Genomic DNA, 19,761 nt, shown 5'->3' with positions numbered 1-19,761 from the left:
TTAGTCTCTCAACTTTATAATTGAGTTGTGTGAATTTAGTCCTTATAACCAAATTTTGTCAAGTTTATTTTACATTTCAAATGTGTTTTATGATTGTTTCTTAACTTACATTGAAAAAAATATATATCAAATAATATAAACAACTCAAATGCTATCAAGAAATATATTTGAAACATTAAATAAACTTAATAAAATTTAGTAAAAAGGATTAAATCCACACAGATTTAAGGTTGAGAGACTAAATTGGACTAAAATTTTGGAAAAGAACTAATTCAAATTATTTAGACTAAAATTTTGGAAAAGAACTAATTTCAATTTTTTGGACTAAAATTTTAGAAAAGAACTAATTCTAATTTTTACTAAAAGTTGGGACGAAAAATATATTTAATCCATAAAACTATTCAAAATTACTTTTTAATCCTTTACCTATTATTGTTTTAAAGGACATAGATCTCCAAACCTTATTCTCGGAAAACACGCACTGTTGTTGTGAACATGTGTCGTGGCCAGGTTATGTTTTGTCTTTATGCTCTTGTTTTCATCTTATGTTTCAGTATTCTTCCTTCTCCATTTATTTTTATAATCAAATATTTTATGCAAGGATCTAAAAAGATTTTCTAGGTTTGATTTTATTTTAAGTGGATTCACTACTTTCATTCTTTTTAATTCCCTTGTAAGTTTTCTTTTTTCTAATAATAAATTCTCATAATAAGAATGTTATTTAATTTTAATAAATAATTTAATTATACATTTAGTATTTTTTTTAAGACACCACGTCCGTCACCTTTAATAATTTTTTTTTACAAAACCATATTAAAAATCTCTAAGAATTAGCAAATAATATTTTGAAAATTTTCACCTCTAGAATAAGAATATTCCAACGTGAAACACATTCCCCCTCATAATTATCAAAATATATAACAAATCGTGACATGGTTTATAAAGATTATATCATAAACTTATGAAGAAACGATATTATCAGGTATATTCCAATAAAACTATGGCTTATGACTTTTTAGAAATGGACTTTAAATTTAATTTAACTTCACAAAATCGACTTTTAATGTAAAGTTTGCACCTCATTTATATATTATAAAATTAGTTTATCTTTAATTGATGTGGAACTTCCAACAGTATAATAAGCTAAAAATCCCCTAATATTTATATATATTTCTGGATAAATTTATACTCAGATCAAATTATCACTTTAATTTCTTAAAAAGTTGCATTTTACAAATTAACCATTATAGTTACCTCATTTTTGTAATCATGAAAGTGCAAATTTTTTATAATACAAGTGTTTATCAAACATCTGATTTCTTTATTGATATCGACAATAAGTTAAAACATGCGAAAGTTTTTTATATACTTTTGTTACATTATTTATTCGATTAAGGAAATTGTTAGATTGTAATGTTTTAAATAAAAACACGTAGTTAAGAATTCGAATAGCTATATATAATTTAGTTTAACAATTATTATTGTTTTTTAGTTTAACTATGATTTTTTTTCTTATCTTTATAGAACAAATAATTTAATCTTTCGGATTAATTTATAAGTTTTATATTTTCATAAAATTTGCACCTTTTACAGTTTTGTATTATTCTATTACTTAAAATATTTATATATATAATTTTACATATCAATTATTGTTCCAATTTTATTTGAAGAATATCATATTCAACTATACTCCTTAATTTTATTTTATTTTTCAAATATATTTATACAACACACTATAAATATTCGTAAACGAGAATACATGAAAAAGAGTTTAATTTTAATACGTTATCATCGTAAACAATTAAAAAATATCAATTAATTAAAAAACATTCAAACCTTATCGTAAATAGTATAATCTACGATTAAATAACAATGCAAAAAGTTAATTGTCAATTTATTTTAATGAAATTAAACTATTAATACCATTGTACATAATAGTTATATAGGAAATTATTAATTACACTGTTTGATTAAAAATAAGAATGTTAATTCTAAAATCATGCAAATTTCAATTTTTATAATGTTCTTAATTGTTAAAAAAAAAACTCAAATGATAATTATTAACTATATCCGTTTACCATCTAGTGTTCTTGTATATTATACACTATAAAATTCAGCTATGCAAATAATGAACACAATATTGCGAATCGTAAACAATAGAAAAGAAATGAAAACATTGGGATCGATTCAGAAAGTTCATTCCCTTTGGGAAGATCGAAAATACCTTAAACAAAAGTGATACTGATTAAAAAGGAGAAAAATTATTTATATAGACGATGAAAGGAAGAAGAAAATCCAGATGTAGCTATAGCTAACCTTGCCATGGCTTTTGAGATTGGTTTTGCTGATCATGAATGCAGTTTCCAATGCCAGCAATGGTGAGAATATCATTATGAGAGAGAGGTCTAAGACCCAAGAAATCTCTGGTCAACCCTTCATTTCCAGCTGCACCACTTGTTTTGGAGAAGGTGTCATGCAGATACAAGCTATCGTCATCATCAAGTTTTTTTGAACTCTGAATGCCACCAAACGCATCCTCAAAAGGGGTTCCTTGGAATGCAGAAGGAGAAGAGAAAGAGTTGATAACATCATGAAGAAGGGAAGGAGCAGAAGACACAGTAGCAGCAGCAGCTTTATTCCCCAAAGGTGATGATGATGATGATAAGAAGCCATGGCTAAACACTGTAGCAGTGTTAGTCGTGACAGTGGTTGGTGTTGTTGAAGTGGTGGTGGTGGTGTTGTGTTGATCACGTGAGGACAAGTTGAAGCCAAAGTGAGCAGTGGCAGAATCTGGTGAAGAAGTCATGTGAACCTGATGGTGGGCCCTGGCCATGGCTGGTGAGGAACCACTTCTGCTCATGGTTGCACCCATCTGAGCTGCTTTCTGCAGCAATGCTGTGGCTGACATGTGTGGGGAAGGGTTAGGGACTGTTTGGTAGGCAGCAAGAGTGGGACCAAGACTAGGGTTAGGGTTTTCTTGGTGTGGAGAGGGAGAGAACATCTCTGAGGGTGGGCCCAGCCAAGGGGGCATTTCTGGCCTAAGATTGAAACTTTGCTGCTCTTTTTTCAATGAGAAAGCATGGAGATTCTGAGGGTTGAATTGGGTTTGAAGGGTCATGTTGTTGTTGTTGGTGTGGTGGTGGTGCTGATGATGATGATGAGAGGAAGAAGAAGAAGGTTGTGGGGGAAGAAGCTGGTTGTTGTTGGCTGTGCCAGTGATTGCTCTTGCACTCTCTTCTGCTAATGCATCACAGAAAGCTCTGTGGGTTATGAAACTGTCCCTCCTGGAAGTCATAACCAAACAAAATTACAAAACCAGCAAATGTCACTAAACTGTTATGACAGTGTAGAATTATTGACTTTCTTACATTACTCTCTCTCTCTCTCTCTTACTTTTCAACACTTTTTAAAACTCTTGTGAAAGTACTTAACCACATTAAAAAAATCCAAACAAGGTGTGATTTACACTCTCTCTATGATTTATGAGAGACTGCTATATCAATGTAATGAATTTAATGCGGAATGTGTGTGAGAATGTTATTAATGGAATTGGAACAGCAATTAAAAATTGGTGTGTGAATTCATTCATTCATTCATTCATCATGGTCAACCTAGGATTCAAATGAAAGATGATGTTTCTTGAGTGTGGTGCCTTAACTAAACTGGACTTATAATTCACATGACATGGATTTAGGTTAGTTACCTTGAGAAGAGGGTTCCACAGTCACATCTGTACTCTCTAGTGCCACAGGTTTTGGAATGGGCTTTCCAATCTGATTGAACTGCATATTTCTTGGAGCACTTGTCACATTTCCACTTCTTCTCACCGTGCTTTCTGCAGAAGTGCTTCTTGATCCCAGTCAGGTCCCCCAGAGCCCTTGATGGGTCATGATGCACACAATTTGCTTCTGGACACACATACACCTTCTTCCTCACCTCTTTGCTCGTTCTCTGCTTCAGCTTCCAAGGCAAATTGTGCCCTCTTCTGTGAAGTTGCAGGTTCTGGTCCCTTTGAAATCCTTTGTTGCAGATCTCACAAATGAACCTATTTGTAGCCAGAAGACTCTTGGGGGACAAGGCTATAACCTCAGCATCAGGGTCTGAAGACACACACACATTACAATTCATACAACTAAATTAAAATCTCAAAGCCATAAGAAAATCAATGAGGTTCAGTTTAGAGTTTGAGTAAATAACAGAAGAACACAAACCTGGGTTACCAGGGAGGTTTCTCTTTTTCTTTGGTGGCTGCTGAGTCTGAGTTGTTGGTGGTGGAGGCAAGTATTGTTGAGGGTAACTGGTTCCAATTTCAGTTCTGTTGCCTGAGGAAGCACTGGCTTCACCAGATGCAGAAGTCAAATTTGACATGTTCTCCTCCACTACTTGTTGCTGCTGCTGCTGCTGCTGATGTTGTTGGTTGAACACAAAACCCTTCATCTCCATATATACTTGCGAGTTTTAGCAACCTATAAGGCTGTGCTATAGGCCATAGATCTTGATTTTTCAAATGCTGCGAAGCTTTCTGGGATCTAAGGACAAATCTTACCCGAAATAGAAAGGGAAGAAAAAAGAAAAAGCTAGAGCACAGTCCACACAGCTTAGACCGGAAAGGAAAGAGAAGGAAGAAAACACAAGAAATATGAAAAAGCAAAGGAAATTGGTATTCAGTTGAGGAATAGTCTATGAGTCTCTCTAGCAAAGAAAGAACTAAACAAAAAGAGGAAGAAAGTTGAGAGACAGTGGTCTCTCTATATAACCACTATTAGAAAACTTGTTACTAGTTTGGCACTGACCCAAGAGACAAAGTTTTGTTTTTATGAAAGAGCAGAAGAAACAAGTGAGTTTTGATAAAGAGAAGTTGATGAGGTGAAGCAGATGCTGGTGTAGCTAGCCGCAATCCCTTTTTTTCTCCTTCATGGTTTTGAAAACCATGCTTAGGAAAATAAATGTATATAATCCACACAAATGTGAACAAAACTATAGACCCTGTTGTTTATCAGAGAGAGAGGGTGTGGATGAGAGAAGAGATTCTGAATGTGTACCTCAGCAAGTCCAAAACCACAAACCCAAGAAGAACCTTACGGCTAACTCTGACGTTGAGCTTTCTGTCTTTTCTTCTGTTTTTGTTTTTTTTTTTTTTCTCTCTCACAACCCCAGAAAAATGGATCACTTTCTTTAATGTGTTTTTCTTTTGCTTGAAAAAAAGTTGAGATTTTTTTGGTTAAAAACTTTTGTTCAAACACATCCTTCTTGCTTGTCTTTCCCTTCTCTTGCAAAGTAAGCACAAAAAAGGGGGCAAAAAAAGCAACCACAAAAAGAGAGTATCATTTGCATACACAGATAGAGTTTATGTGTTAGTGTGTGTGAGAGAGAAAGAGAAACAGAGACAGAGAGAGAGAGAATATCTCAAATTCTTTTATTTAACTAACATCATGGCTTATAGACTCTTCTACGTTTTACAGCGACATGATTGATCCATTGATTAAATTGTGAGAAGCATGGCTAAAAGCTTTCTTTTTTATAAACTGGGTATTTAATTCAAAGTTCTTTTCATCATCCTTCATTTCACTATCATTGCAACTATTGACTATAGAAAAAAGGCTGAATATTATTATTCTGACAAATTTTGCATGGTTGTTTATATTATTAAACCAAACGAAAATTTGAAGAAACAGATGTTGTTGTTAGGTTGTGGAATATGGATCTAGAAAGAAAGGTAAACAAAGCTAGCTAGTTTCTCTTTCTTCTTCTTCTTCTCTCTCCATCTTTCACATTCCCATTGTATCTTTTTCAGCCACAATTTTTGTCCACCCCGTCATTTTCACTTCATATTAGTCATTATCAGTATGGAAAATTTAATGATGCCTCAAATTATGATGTGGGATGATCAATTTCATCTTCACACCATCAACTTGGAGCCTCCCGTGAGGATTAACATTCCCTTTTTTACAACTCTAAAAACTTCACTTTTTTTTTTGTCAAAAGTTGCATCAAATTTCTCATTTTTAACTTAAACTCGTAAAACCTGTAAAGTTAAAACACAAAGAATAAATGTCATTAAGATACTATTTTTAGTTTTTCTTTATATTTTTCGTTCGTTAGATTCTAAATCTAATTCGATCTTTTAAAACTTAAATTTTATTAAGATAGATTTTGATGTCATCTTGTGAAGTAAAATTTAAGTCTAATTTAATATTATTAAAGAATAAATCTTATTAGGATATTCTTCATATTGTTTTGATATTTTCTTAAAAGTTGACTTTTAGTTTAAATCTTAAATTATGTCGAGAATAATTCAAGTTGAGTTTGAATAAAAATGACTAAATTAAACATTATATAAGAAAAAGACTTAAATATTAATTTGATCCTGGTTTTGGTGCAATATTGTCAATGTGGTCCTATAGTTTTTTTTTTTTTCAATATGAAGAAATTTAGTGAAAATCAGGATAAAAAATATTTAAGCCTGGGACAAAAAACTCATAAATTCAATGGTTCGAGGTTGAGTTAAAAGTAGTGTCCATTTTTTATTTAGGTTAGACTAAAGTCACACACATATAATCTCTCCCTAATGAACTTCTTCCAACAATAGATTCATCAAATCCTAAATCTTACTTGGACAAACTTCATTGATTTGATATCCTTTCACGAAATAAATTTTAAATCTAACTCTATTTTATAAAATTGATTTGTGAGATGAGATTTACAGTTATTTAGATATTACAAATTTATCTTATCTCTAATCTATACGTAATTTCTAACATATTAAATATTAGATCAATAATACCACAGAGTTATTGTCAAGACACTTAAATGAGTTTTATGAAAAAAAAAATTAGGGTGACTTTTTATGATGTTTATGAGTTTGTGGTAAACTTTGAAAGTTATGTTATGAAACTTATGATTGCAATTTTAAAATTATTTAAAATGTGTGCATGCTTTGGCACTTTGAACTTAATGTTAGAAGTTTGTAGTATGTGTGAGATAAGATGTCACAGTGGTAAAGATTAACACAAGAATCTTAAAGATACATATATAGTACTTGCAAAACTACATTGTTTTCTGTTTGTCCAGCTTTTGGAAGGGTGTGTTCCCTACACTATGACTTGGGTTCAAAATTTGGCATTAGAAAATCATTTTAATTTTGTCTTTGTCTTGTTTTATTCTTCAATCATTAATTTTTTGAAAAGTGATCCTCCACGACCCAACTCATACTTAATAGTAACCTACTCTTTTCAATTTTCTTAGGGGTTAGATTTTTCCAAAATTTTGTTTTCGTTTGTTTATTATGTGTGAGGTTTGAGATTATATTAATGATATTTTTTTTTTCAATTATATCGTGTTTTTTAATTTTTAAATGGTTTGCATATGCATTTATTATATTACATAAAAATATAAAGGGTTCACACAGTAAACTACATAGCTGTTTTATTAAAACCAAAAAACATTACCGTGTCTTTTTCTTTTTGTAAAATAACCTTAATAGATTTATAAAAATAAACAGAAAGAATAAATTTTACTCACGATAAATTTTGACCTAGACAGTGGGCACAATAATACATTTGTTACTATACGCGAGAGAATTTGATGTTATGAATGAGATAATATTTTAATGTTCTCTTAATTAACTTGTAGGTTTATGATAAATTTAAGTATTTTTAAATTATTTTTTTATTAAAAATTTAGTATTTTATTGAATAATTAAATTTTAAATATTTTTTAATTAAGTTTTTATCATTTGATTTTGATATAATTGTTACTTTAATTCCTTAATGTTTGTTTTCGCATGAAAAAATAAAGAATAATTTAATCAAATTTTAAGTTTCTCATCAAGTTCCTATTATAAATTTGTGTTTTATTAAGCGTCTAAAATTTTTATATTTCAATTTAAGTAATTAAGATACTATTTGATTTTGCAGTAAATTATAATATCTTGAATTTGAAAAATAAAAAAATAAAATTTTATCATCTTTATAAAAAATGTTTAATTATGTTTTGAGTCTAAATTAATTTGGAAACTTTCAATTGAGTTACTATTAAGTTTTTTTTAGTCTATTGAGTTTCAATAAATCTAATAGAAATTTAATTGAAAATTCTCAAACTTATTAGGGACTAAAAACATAATTAAGTCTAAAAGAAATGATGGAAGAATGTAAATGAAACAAGAAATTACTGTGTAAATAATAATGATTTGTAAAAGAAAATGTAAAATGGGTGTGATGGGTCTTCAAAGAGAAGAATTCAACCAGAAGATATAATAATAATGAAGTTCAATCCACGTAAGGAATTAACACCACTTATACCCCCAAAATTATTTGACTTAGTCACCAAGATAAACCATTCGTTCTTATATCACTTATGAATCTTTCAAGGAAAGAATCTTATCAGAAGATACAACACGAGTTCAACTCATATAAGATATTAACATTTTCAACTCAAAACTTTATAAAAATAAGTTTATGGATCTTATGGTGATCAACTTTTTCATATCTACCCAATATGAGATTTAAAATCACACTTTAATAAGTGAATATAAATATTACTATTCTTATTTTGGCCTTTTAGATTATGAGTATGAAATATTTTGTTCTCATTTTTTTTTTACATTTGAATTTTATATATGTATCTCCATCCACGATTATTTATTCTACAAGACCCTCACACTATTGTGTTGAAGCTTCACTTGCCCACCTAAATAATTTTAATACTTTAATCTTCCTCCATGTGATTAGTATATTATATATATATATATATATATATATATATATATATATAATATAACGAGTTTAAATTAGATAAAAGAATGGAAATAAGATTAATTTATTTATTAATAATAATTATTTTGTTTTTTAATTATGCAAGTTGATGTCACCCTTCTTTTTCACATTTTGTGGTTTTTCTCCCTTTCTTATCGAAGAAAGAAACATACTATAAAAAGTAAATCTTTAATTTTTGGCACTTGATTTTCAACTTTTTAACAGTGAACTTTTTACTTGTATAGTTTGATATGATATGATTTGATAACCATATTAATTAGTTATGATGCCTCACATTGACAAATATGCCTCTAACTTTACTTCCTTAACTTTCATGCTCAACAACATTCTTCCCAATTCAAATCTCAAAAATATCATTTTTCAATATTACATTTCACACATTATTTCTTGTAAAGATTCATATATTTTCATATAATTTCATCTAAAAAAATTATTATCTAATATATAAAAATTCCACTCCAAATATTATTATAGACCGATATTCCTATATTATCAATTATTTATCATTTTTATAGTTTGATATTTCCAATTATAGGATTAAATATGTTGAGTCTCTAAACTTAGACAGAAAATTATAATTTGTATATATCCTAAATTTTGATATATTTTGATTCATAAACTTTAAATGAATAGATATAGTCATTTTCATCTAAAAATATAATATTTATTTAGACTTCTTAAGATGTTCTATGTCAATATTTGAATTGAAACATGTCAAATGACGTAAACAACTTAAATACCATTCTACGATTATTCAATTTTTTCAATTTTAGAAAGAAGATTGAAGGATAAGTTATTTTACGTCTCATAACTACTCATTGATCTTTAAATGGTTTATTATAAAAAAAAACTAATAAAACAATAAAACATGAACCTAACTCAAAAATTGATATATTTTTAATTTAAAATTTTAAGACTATATATATATATATATATATAATATTTTAATATATGCTCATAATTTATGAATCAATACAGTCTTTTATATATCTAAACAATGTTTTTGAACTAAGACTCAGGTAAACACACTACAAATATTTAATTAGTAACATTTTTAATTTATGCTTAAGGAGTGTAATCAATCACGACAAGTCACAATCGTGCCAACGTATATCATAAGGACACTGAAACTAATTAAGTTATTTATTTATTTTATCGAAATACTTGTCTATTTTCTAGTCTTACGGAATTATTTCTTAACTTACACAATGATAATAATAATAATATAGAGCATGGCGTTTTTTTTTCAGTTAATACATATATTTTTCTGAATAATTATGTTATCATATAAATCAAGAGACTTCAGAACTATATTAAAAAAAGAATATGTATCCAATAAAACTCGTTAAATTTTAAAATCATGTGAATATAATTTATATGAATAGATATCGTTATTTATGTCAATAATGTGATGGTGACTTCAAATAATTATTAATTGTGCTAAGTGGTTGGTGGGCAAAAAAGTTGCCTTTGAAAGCACGCTTTAATTTTGATATTTTGGATGAAGTTTGATGTTGCTTTAATATGTAATCAAATTAAACTATTTCTATATTCATATAAGAAAGTAATCAACAATTTCATTTATATTTTACCAAGAGAACAATCATTCATATATATATATATATATATATATATATATATATATATATATATATATAAAAGAAAACAGAGGCATATTGTGATAGAATATATTGCTAATAATTGTTGCTTGTGTACTAATTACCAATGAGAAATCATTAATTATAAATTTTAGGTTAAATATTTTTTTTATCTCAATTATTTTTAAAAGTAGTGTTTCGTGATTATATATCTATTTCATTTCTGCATTTTATAAGAAAAAATGTAAGAAATTCTCTCCAAATATATCATAACCAAAGCTTTACAATAGATTGTAAAAAACTTCATTACTCGTTTCTAATTTAATTTAATTATGATATCAATTCTTGTAAAAAACTCCAAATTTAATTTATAAAAAAATATTTCTAATTTTTTTTAGTAATAATACAGACAAATACTCGTTTCACAATAATTATTCACCTATAAAATTTGATATTTTTCTTGCAAATCATAGTATTTTCTTAACACAATTATGAACAGAAAACCCTCTAACATTTGACTAATTCAAAAGAATGCAACAAATTCAACGTATCATTTTTTTTTCTATTAAGAAAACTTTTGTAAAGACCACGTTTTTTGTTATTAAAAAAAAAGGTTGTTTTTCTCTCTATCCATTGGTATTAACTATTGTTGACTTGTGGAGATTATTTTGGAATATCATATGGAAAGTATATATATTTATCTTTTATGTGAATTCATAACTTTTTAAAAAGTATTGATTATTGATAAAAAGTAAATAATGATGCATAAAAACTTAATTATTATGAGATATTGGGAAATTGATCGAAGATTGTTAATGATTGTGGGTTAAAGAAAATTTAGGGTGAGATGACGTAAGAAGGGACAAACCATGCCCAACTTTCCAAATGTGTTTTTCTCACAATCCCTCGTGTCTCTCGCATTCTTCCTCGCAATAATGACTCTTAAGTCCACTTTTTTTTTTTTTTATTTAACTCTTAATAAAATTTTATATTAGAAACCAAATGTCGGTTGAGATGAGGTGAAGTTTTTGTCAAACCTATTCCTAATAAGAAAAATGAGTTTTGCATATATGTATAATCGAATGCAAATTCATTTGCCAAAAAGTTTAACATGAGAGAAAAATGTTGGTCCATTAACTTTCGGTGAATTTTGAAATTAGTCTATTTCGAAACTTTGAACCAATTTAGTCATTCATCTTTTGAATTACGTAGATTTAGTCTTTTTAATCAAATTTTATTAAGTTTATTTGACATTTCAAACGCGTTTCATAATATTATTTGACTTAACATTAAAGAAAAAATGTATCAAACAGTATAAACAACACAAATACAGTCATGAAATATGTACGAAACATCGAATAAACCTAATAAAATTTGATTAAAATGACTAAATTCACGTATTTCGAAAGATAAAGGACTAAATTGGTCCAAAGTTTCGAAATAAACTAATTTCAAAATTCACTGAAAGTTAAAAGACCAAAAACATATTTAACACAAAAATAAACTATAAATAAGTGAACAAGAGAATTGTAAAAAAATATTATAAATCTTTGAAAAAAATAAGTACAATTTTTTTTTATATAGAACTTCATGTTCTTTTCTTAGTTTTGATGAGTTTTGTAATCTATTATAAAATAATATTTATTAGAACAGATAAATATTTCCTTATACATGTAGATGGTTTATTTAAATTCATGTTTTTGACAAAAATAAAGAATATTGAAAAAGCTTTTGAATAATTTGAATTTATCTCTTAAACAAAGTTTGTATTTAGCCTTAGCATCTTTATTGAAGTTTAGCGACGTGATATGATATCATTTATGAGTAAAATTTTGTTTGTATCGCAACACTAATTTTTTTAATGAGAAAATTTCAAATTTAAAAATAAGAAAATACTTTGTCAACCCTTTGTTTGGTGAACATTATCCTAAAACATCATGTCCTTTGAAGAATAGGTGAAAAGATGCAATCATTCAATGGTTTAGGCACAACCTTTCATTGGAAATGTTTTCATAATAATTGTATATAATTTGGTTTCACTATAAGTAAAACTCTCACTTTAAGATCATTTGTTTTAAAAATATAGACTCTAAGAAATGTGCTAACCAAATAACAGGGTTGACGATGTAATTTTAGAGACACAGTAGGACTAAAACAAACCATTCGAAATACTTTGAGAAATCAAATTTTACTCTAAAAGAAAAAAGAGGAAATAATAAATAAATAAAAAACATAATTGAGAAAAAAAACTCAAATCTTATTCAAACACTCGACCTAACATGACAACCCTGTCGTATTGTTTTGCATAGATCTACTTTATCGTATGTTATTCCAAAACTTTGCAAAATGCATCGTCCACTCATGAAACTGCAGGTATTACGTGATCCATTTTGCGACCAATAAGAAGGAAAAGTACTTGCTTTTCTGATCCTAACACTAATCTTTTATTGACTCAAAACACAGTGGACCATAGTTCCAACATTAATTTCTTTTACATGTTTTTTTTTTCTTTCATATTGACTCAATATGAATTGCCAAGTGGGAACTGTATAGGCCACAAATATACAAAATATCATAACAATAAGCTCCAATTATGTTTATGATGGGCAACAATACTTGAAATGTTTTATTGTCAATGTCAAAGTAGTGGTTCCAACCCTGTGAGAGTTTCAGTGTTCATATCTGCTAAATTCAAACACCAATCTTCTGGTTCAAACAGAGTTTCTGAATATGTATTCTAGAAACTAAATACATTAATTCTTTACGTATAATGACCAAAATAATACTTCGCTACAAAATTAATTATCTCATTGTAAAGGGAAAAAGATCCTGTTACATTATGGTATAAGTGTTCCTTGTCGCTAATAGAGACAAGGAAATAACAATGACAAGGTGGAATAGTTGCAGTAGTCTGCAGAATGTGAGAACTTGTGAAATCATTTATATGTTTTGTTTAATAACTTCTCTTTGAGAAAAAAAAATTGAGGCTGTATAAAATCTAGAGTCTGACTGGTATACGAAGTCCATCATAACTCAATTGTGCATCAAGGCCCTCAGACTCCAATAAGCTCGCAAGGTAGTCATTCACTTTTTCATGATCCATCAGATGCATCATACCTTCAAATAATCAATAAGGAGACATCGAAACTTATTTCTCTTAAACATTTTACATTGATGATATACTACTAACTGGCTCAGATTTTTTATTTACTAATTTCGAACTTCTTAAGGGGTTCTATCAGGCTTCCTAAATGCATGATTAACTATGAAGCACCGATATTTCAATTTAGGTCATGTATCCGTGTCCGGCATGTATCCGTGTCCAATATTTTAGGATATTTTACTGATACTTATTAATAAAGTATCTATTCTCTATAGCTATAGTACTTTTATGATGTCAATAATTCATAATCTTTTATGTTGACAACTATAATACATATGATTTTAATTTAAATTTACATGATAATAATCATATATTTATCATATTTTTAAGAATTATTGTACACTTTTCAATATGCATATATCACGTATCGTATTTTATTATTTTTTAATTAATCGTATCAACATATCGTATTTGTGCATCATAGATGATTAATGAACCATAGTAGATTAAGGCAAGAAAGTAGAGCAAACATTATGATAACTGGAAGGCTTAAGGTAAACTTACCAGTAAAGAGTGTTCTTTTGGGTTGAATCTTTCGCACTTCCTCCAACGCCTGAAATGGAAGATCAGAATAATTCACCTTCCTAAAAGAAAAGTTTAAGCAAATGTAAAGCTGGTTATTAGATTATTACCCTTGGAAGTCCAATATGTGTGGAAGTAGAACGATCAGGTCTTAAGGCATCCTTTGGAATCAAACAACATGTGAGTGAGGGAGAAATCATACATGCGCTTACAGTTATTTCATGCAAGTATAAAGCACAGTTGTGGAAAGATAAAAAGGATGGGAGGGTATATCACCAGGATTAGAATTTCACAGTTGTTTAGAAGTGGGTAAGTTTCTTCAGGAATTTCACTAACATCACTGCAAATTTAGAGACAAGATTAGCCCACATAAATAGATGAAAAGCCTGAACTGAATCATATGCCAGCACTTTTCTACTTAGTGTAGAAACATTACCTAATGTAACATATATTACCAAATCGAAAACCAAGGGACCGATAATTCTGGCCGTGCCAAACTGGTAATGGGGTAATCTGAAGTACAATAATAGAAGGCAAAAAGGAATAGAGCCAAGCCCCATCCACAAGAAGGAACACGCCAGAAATTAATTGATTGAGCAATAAGTGAGAAAAAAAGTTGAAAAGAGACAAAGTACGAGAACACCCCACTTGAAGATGTTAAAACTAATAATGGTACTGACCTTCAGTCCATGTACAGAAAATGATTCTTCCGATATGATTTTGAATTGCAACTCTGAGACTTTGGCACCAGGTAAGATAACACTAGTATCTACTAAATAGTAATGGGTCTTTGTCATCACCTGCACTTTTCAGTAGCAATTACAAGAATAAATTCACTATAAATGAAAACATATCCCACCAGTTGCTCATTGAAGTAGAAAATGGTTAATGATTCAGCGGATCATTGAAAATGAAAAGCACAAGTTTTCACTGCTTTTCCCCTTCACTCTAGGGTAGTGCTACAAGTGCTATTAAGAGGAACTCCGAATCCGCAGCTCAGAAGAAATTAAATATCCAATCGGATGACAAGTAAACCCTATGATCTAGTCTGGAAGATATAAATTAAAATATTTGAAAAGGAAGAAAATTTTCCTAAAACATCTTTATTTTTTAGCTAACAACAATCTAAATTATGACAATTGTCTTAAAAGCAGAGTAGATTATTGAAACAATCATGAATATATGCAGGATGAGCAGCTTCTCTTCTCTCTTAGACATGATTTCAGAAGCTAGGATAGTGAAAAAAGTGTTCCATCATGCAAATTAGAAAAGATTGAACCTCTGGAGATATTAAACAGGATCTTTTGATAAAAAAATTCCAGGTCTTCAGCCAATTCAGGAGAGGAAGATATGATTTCTTCAGATGGCAATTATTATTAGGTTTCAGTAGGCCAGTTTCGGTGGGTATAGTTAAATCCACTTTTTAACCCTACTCAAATTTTAACTACAACAAGTCATAAATATTTTCTAAATTATAATGAATTTCTATTGAGTAAATGTTAAAGCAGATGCAGAGATTCATTAGCATTAAGTAGATATATATATATAAAATATACTTCAATAACATCAGTTGTGGATACTTTGGCAATCCCAGAGAAAGAAGAAACACCAATATGCACAAATTCAATATTTCTTATAGTATGCATTAATTTCTTAAAAGGGATACATAGATATGCAGGAGGTCTTTCAAACATAAATAAAAATTACAACGTACATATACAGATAACAAGCAGAAAGTAAAATTAACAACTTGGATTTAGAAGGAAAGCACATGGAAGAGGACCTCAAAGTCTCGTTTGGTTACATATATTGGAATATGAGGCTGAACATTGTTTGTCCAATCTCTGAGATCATCAAGACCTGGGTAGAAGAAAGAAGCAGAGTTTGTTTATATGACCAATTACATTTCTTATTACTTTAGCCAATCATATACATGTCGTGTTCATATTAATTATCCAAAGAATATTATTAAAGATCATGTCATACCTCCAATTGCATCAGCATGTGAATGAGTAATAATGACAGCATCTATTGTTCTTATCCTGCAGATATATAAGTTACAGAGATATAAAACCAAGGCAGAAAAATACAAGAAAATATGTAGAACGCCATCTACTAAAATTTTAGGGTCAATAGTCAAGATTCCTTAAGAAAAAAACATTTCAAACAACAAGAAATGTCACTGACGTACAAGTCTTCTAAGATTACTTTCTCTTAAATAGCTTAGCATTAAAAACATTCCAGATATTTGACAAGCCCAATTCATTTTGCATGGTTATTGATGCTTGCACAATCGTACCCCGGTACACTCCTCACGGGCTTCTATGCAAACCAGAGGATAAACTTAAATAACTTCGTCAACAGTCCCAAATTGTGTATATACTACACATAGTGTGTGCAAGTTTCGTTTCCTAATTTGCATGTCCTTTCGTTACCATTGTTATTAATGCTGCATCATATTTTTTCCTAAAAAGAAAGCAAAAGGTAAAATCCACAAACAGAGAAGCCATCATCACATTTAACAACGTTAATAACAGGCAAAAACTAACCCATAAGCAGGAAACCACCGGAGAGCACTGTGATAGAAAAATCTGCAACAAGTAAATTAATTTGTTATCAGCACCCAAATGAAGCACATAATCTAACCATGTCCAGGTTTGCCTTGAAACTGAACTCAAATGATTTAAATCCATCTTACAATAATAAAAATCTACAATATATTCATGGTTCGGACATCACTTTATCCTGACACAGGATATATCAATATCATTCAATGACTGGCCAACTCAGACTTAAATAGAATCCAGTCCGCAAACACAAGACTATCTTTGAGAGAAACAAAAAAAATACTCATTGACACCCATAATCCATTCTATCATGACCAATATGCATACTATGCATATCCATGTACAAACCACCAGTTCAGTAGTTTAAGTCATTGAAGGTGTAGAGTCCTTCAATTGTTAATGGATCAATTTTGGGCCTCTTCAGTATACAATATGAATTATACAAGTATTGTATCAAAGGAAAGCTAAAATTGCTAAGTATTAATAATGAGTCCATGTTCCAGCAAAGCTCGAAAAAGAAATGGAAGTACAATAAGGGGACAGCCTAAAATCACCACGAAATCGCAGATACGGACTAACATTCAAAATAAAAGCAAGATAAATGCCATCCTCGTAATTCCTAACCGAACACAATTGCAGTGCATATCACATAGGACAATCAAAGACATACTTTCCAGCATCTATAAGAATGTTCTGTGTTCCTGAAGAATTGGGGTGACGAATGAGAATGCTTGTGTTAAGTCTCCTATTCCTATTACCCGGTTGGGCAGCTTTTGAACACACCTGTAAAAAACATCATACCAAAACTAATAAACCCCAATGATCCAATTCCATAGCATCACATCATATTCATTCATCAATTATAACAACATGGTTTGGTTGAATAATGTCATGTACCTCACATTTATGTAAAGGGTTAGTCAAGCAACTAACACGAGGAACCCCTTCACTGGTTCCAGTCCCCAAAAAAATAACTTCTGCTTGTCTTTGATCACCACCTAGTTCCACTCCACCGTCTCCCTTGGGAGCCGCTGCAGCAACATGAACTCACAAGTCAACACAATTTGCAAGCAATAGCTTAAACGGATAATTGATTTCATCTTTTCAGAAAAAGAAAAAGAAAAAAAAAAGTGTAATTTTCAACAAAGAATAGTGTTCCAATAGAAAAGATAGGGTAAAGCGAGGTTGCATTGTGCGAAAAATAAAATAGTGGAAGTTGAATGGGTACTGGAGTGGACGGAAGAGAAGGCTACAACGGAAGAGGGACGAGAGCGGCATGAATATAGAGAGAGACGAGGAGCGAAAGAAAGGAATGGAGAAGGAAGAAGACGAATGGACGCAACCACCATTGATTGATCGATTCAGTATCTGTGTAGTGTTTGTCTTTGTGTCAGTCACACGAACCATTAGACACGTGTGTTGGGTTGTGTAAAGGAAAAAGCTACTTTTAGAAGCACCATTTTCTTTTGGTAGTAGAGATGAAGAAATCTTACTTAAAATTCACAAGAAACCTTTTATCATCTAAATAAATTCATATTTTTAAGGAATATTAAGAGATTCAATTAAAAATATGATATTTTGGTTTTTAAAAAAAGTATGAAATAATATTTTCATGTAAAAACTGGGGCATGTTGTAATATTATATCAAAATTTATAAAATAGATAGTTTTTAACTGATTACTAAAATGAATAAATTGTGTTTGAGTGACTTGTTTAATTTTATTTTTACTTTTGGAATACAATTAGTAAAAGAATTTATATAAAAAAAATTATTTTCTGGTATTTCTGTTCAAATTTCTAATTTGAGTTGTCTTCCATGTTATCCTTTCATATTTGTGATTTTTATCTCTACATCTCTTTCTATTTTTTTTCATTTAGATCTTATGGATCTTTTTTTATTTATTGTCAAATTATGATTAACAAATATATGGATCTTTGTTAGATAAGTGGATCATTGCTCTTGATAATAAAGAATTCTTACAAATATACATATTTAGGAAAAACAAATATTGGGTGAATCATATTATCCTTGTTTAAAATGAAAACTCATACCACTCCTATGATTTCAATCTTTTTACTCTTTAAAACAAATAGGATTAGTCTATTCTCATCATGAAGCTAATGAATAAGTGATTTTAATTTTCAAAAAGTTTAAAACTTGAAATAAAAAACCACTAAAATCAGTTTATGATTGTTTTGTAATTGTCATATGCTTAATGTATTCAATCTATATATTTTGCAAGCCCGGAATTATATAACTATGCAACTTTTTTTTATTAAATTAATAACAAATTTGATGAATATTTCAACATCTATTTATTAATATTCCTTATTTTATAAAAAATCTTAATATTACCATACTTATTATTATAAATAATACACTCGAAAGGCAAATCACTCCCCTTTCTTTAAAAGATAAAAATGCACAAAATTTAAAACTTTAAAAGTGGCGAGAAAAGTCTTAAAACATACAAAACTATATAAAGGAAGAGGAAAAACTAAAAGATTTATTTTTTTGGGTCATGTATGATGATGGATATAGTTGTTTGCATTAATAAATCAATCAAAGGTTAAACTATTATTATATAAAAAATATTTTTTTTATAACTACTCATATCATTGTTTTCAAGCAGACAAGTGTAGCTATAAGATATAATCTTCTTATTCAAAAAATAAAACAATATTTACATATTTCAGTATAATAAAGATATAATGAAAGTCTAGATACACTTGCGGAAGAACATGTCTCCACTCTCCAAAAGAACCAATAATAAATAAAAATATATCCATTTAATGTAAATAAATTAGATTATTATTTTGTTTTATTTTTAATAATATTTAAAGTTATTATACAAAATTCAGACGGAAAAATAACAACATAAAAACATAATAGAACTAACTAATAATGAAATCATTTATTTTTGTACTTCTGGTCTTACAATTTCATTCCATAATTAATTTTTATTATAATAAATGTTACATAATTTCATTTTCCCTTATATTTAATATTTGTCATAATCATCAAAAAATGGTAAAGATGTAGATCATATAATAGTTGTATTTTCACCCATTATAATACTAAAATTAATTGATATAAAAATCAACAATTGTTATAATCTAATTAAACACTAATTTTC

General features: G+C 29.1%; 2 protein-coding genes across 2 annotated transcripts; both read right to left on the bottom strand.

Annotated features, from left to right (window-relative positions):
• Window positions 1-2,157: 2,157 nt before the first annotated feature.
• On the bottom strand, window positions 2,158-5,455 carry LOC114167151 (protein indeterminate-domain 11-like). The gene is made up of 3 exons (XM_028052128.1): window positions 4,212-5,455; window positions 3,704-4,100; window positions 2,158-3,284 (listed from the first exon to the last, which is right to left on the bottom strand). Exons 1-3 carry the CDS (start codon window positions 4,441-4,443, stop codon window positions 2,312-2,314), a joined length of 1,602 nt encoding a protein of 533 aa, XP_027907929.1. The 5' UTR covers window positions 4,444-5,455; the 3' UTR covers window positions 2,158-2,311.
• A 7,703-nt stretch (window positions 5,456-13,158) lies between these two features.
• On the bottom strand, window positions 13,159-18,053 carry LOC114167542 (putative hydrolase C777.06c). The gene is made up of 12 exons (XM_028052644.1): window positions 17,853-18,053; window positions 17,522-17,655; window positions 17,295-17,407; window positions 16,607-16,648; window positions 16,044-16,099; window positions 15,841-15,917; window positions 14,738-14,857; window positions 14,494-14,570; window positions 14,334-14,397; window positions 14,168-14,218; window positions 14,040-14,088; window positions 13,159-13,489 (listed from the first exon to the last, which is right to left on the bottom strand). Exons 1-12 carry the CDS (start codon window positions 17,971-17,973, stop codon window positions 13,371-13,373), a joined length of 1,023 nt encoding a protein of 340 aa, XP_027908445.1. The 5' UTR covers window positions 17,974-18,053; the 3' UTR covers window positions 13,159-13,370.
• Between the last annotated feature and the right edge of the window lie 1,708 nt (window positions 18,054-19,761).

This window comes from Vigna unguiculata, chromosome 10 (genome assembly GCF_004118075.2).
Source record: "Vigna unguiculata cultivar IT97K-499-35 chromosome 10, ASM411807v1, whole genome shotgun sequence".
NCBI lineage: Eukaryota > Viridiplantae > Streptophyta > Magnoliopsida > Fabales > Fabaceae > Vigna > Vigna unguiculata.
Note: the sequence above shows the minus strand (reverse complement) of the source record. Positions and strands in the feature narration are given on the sequence as shown.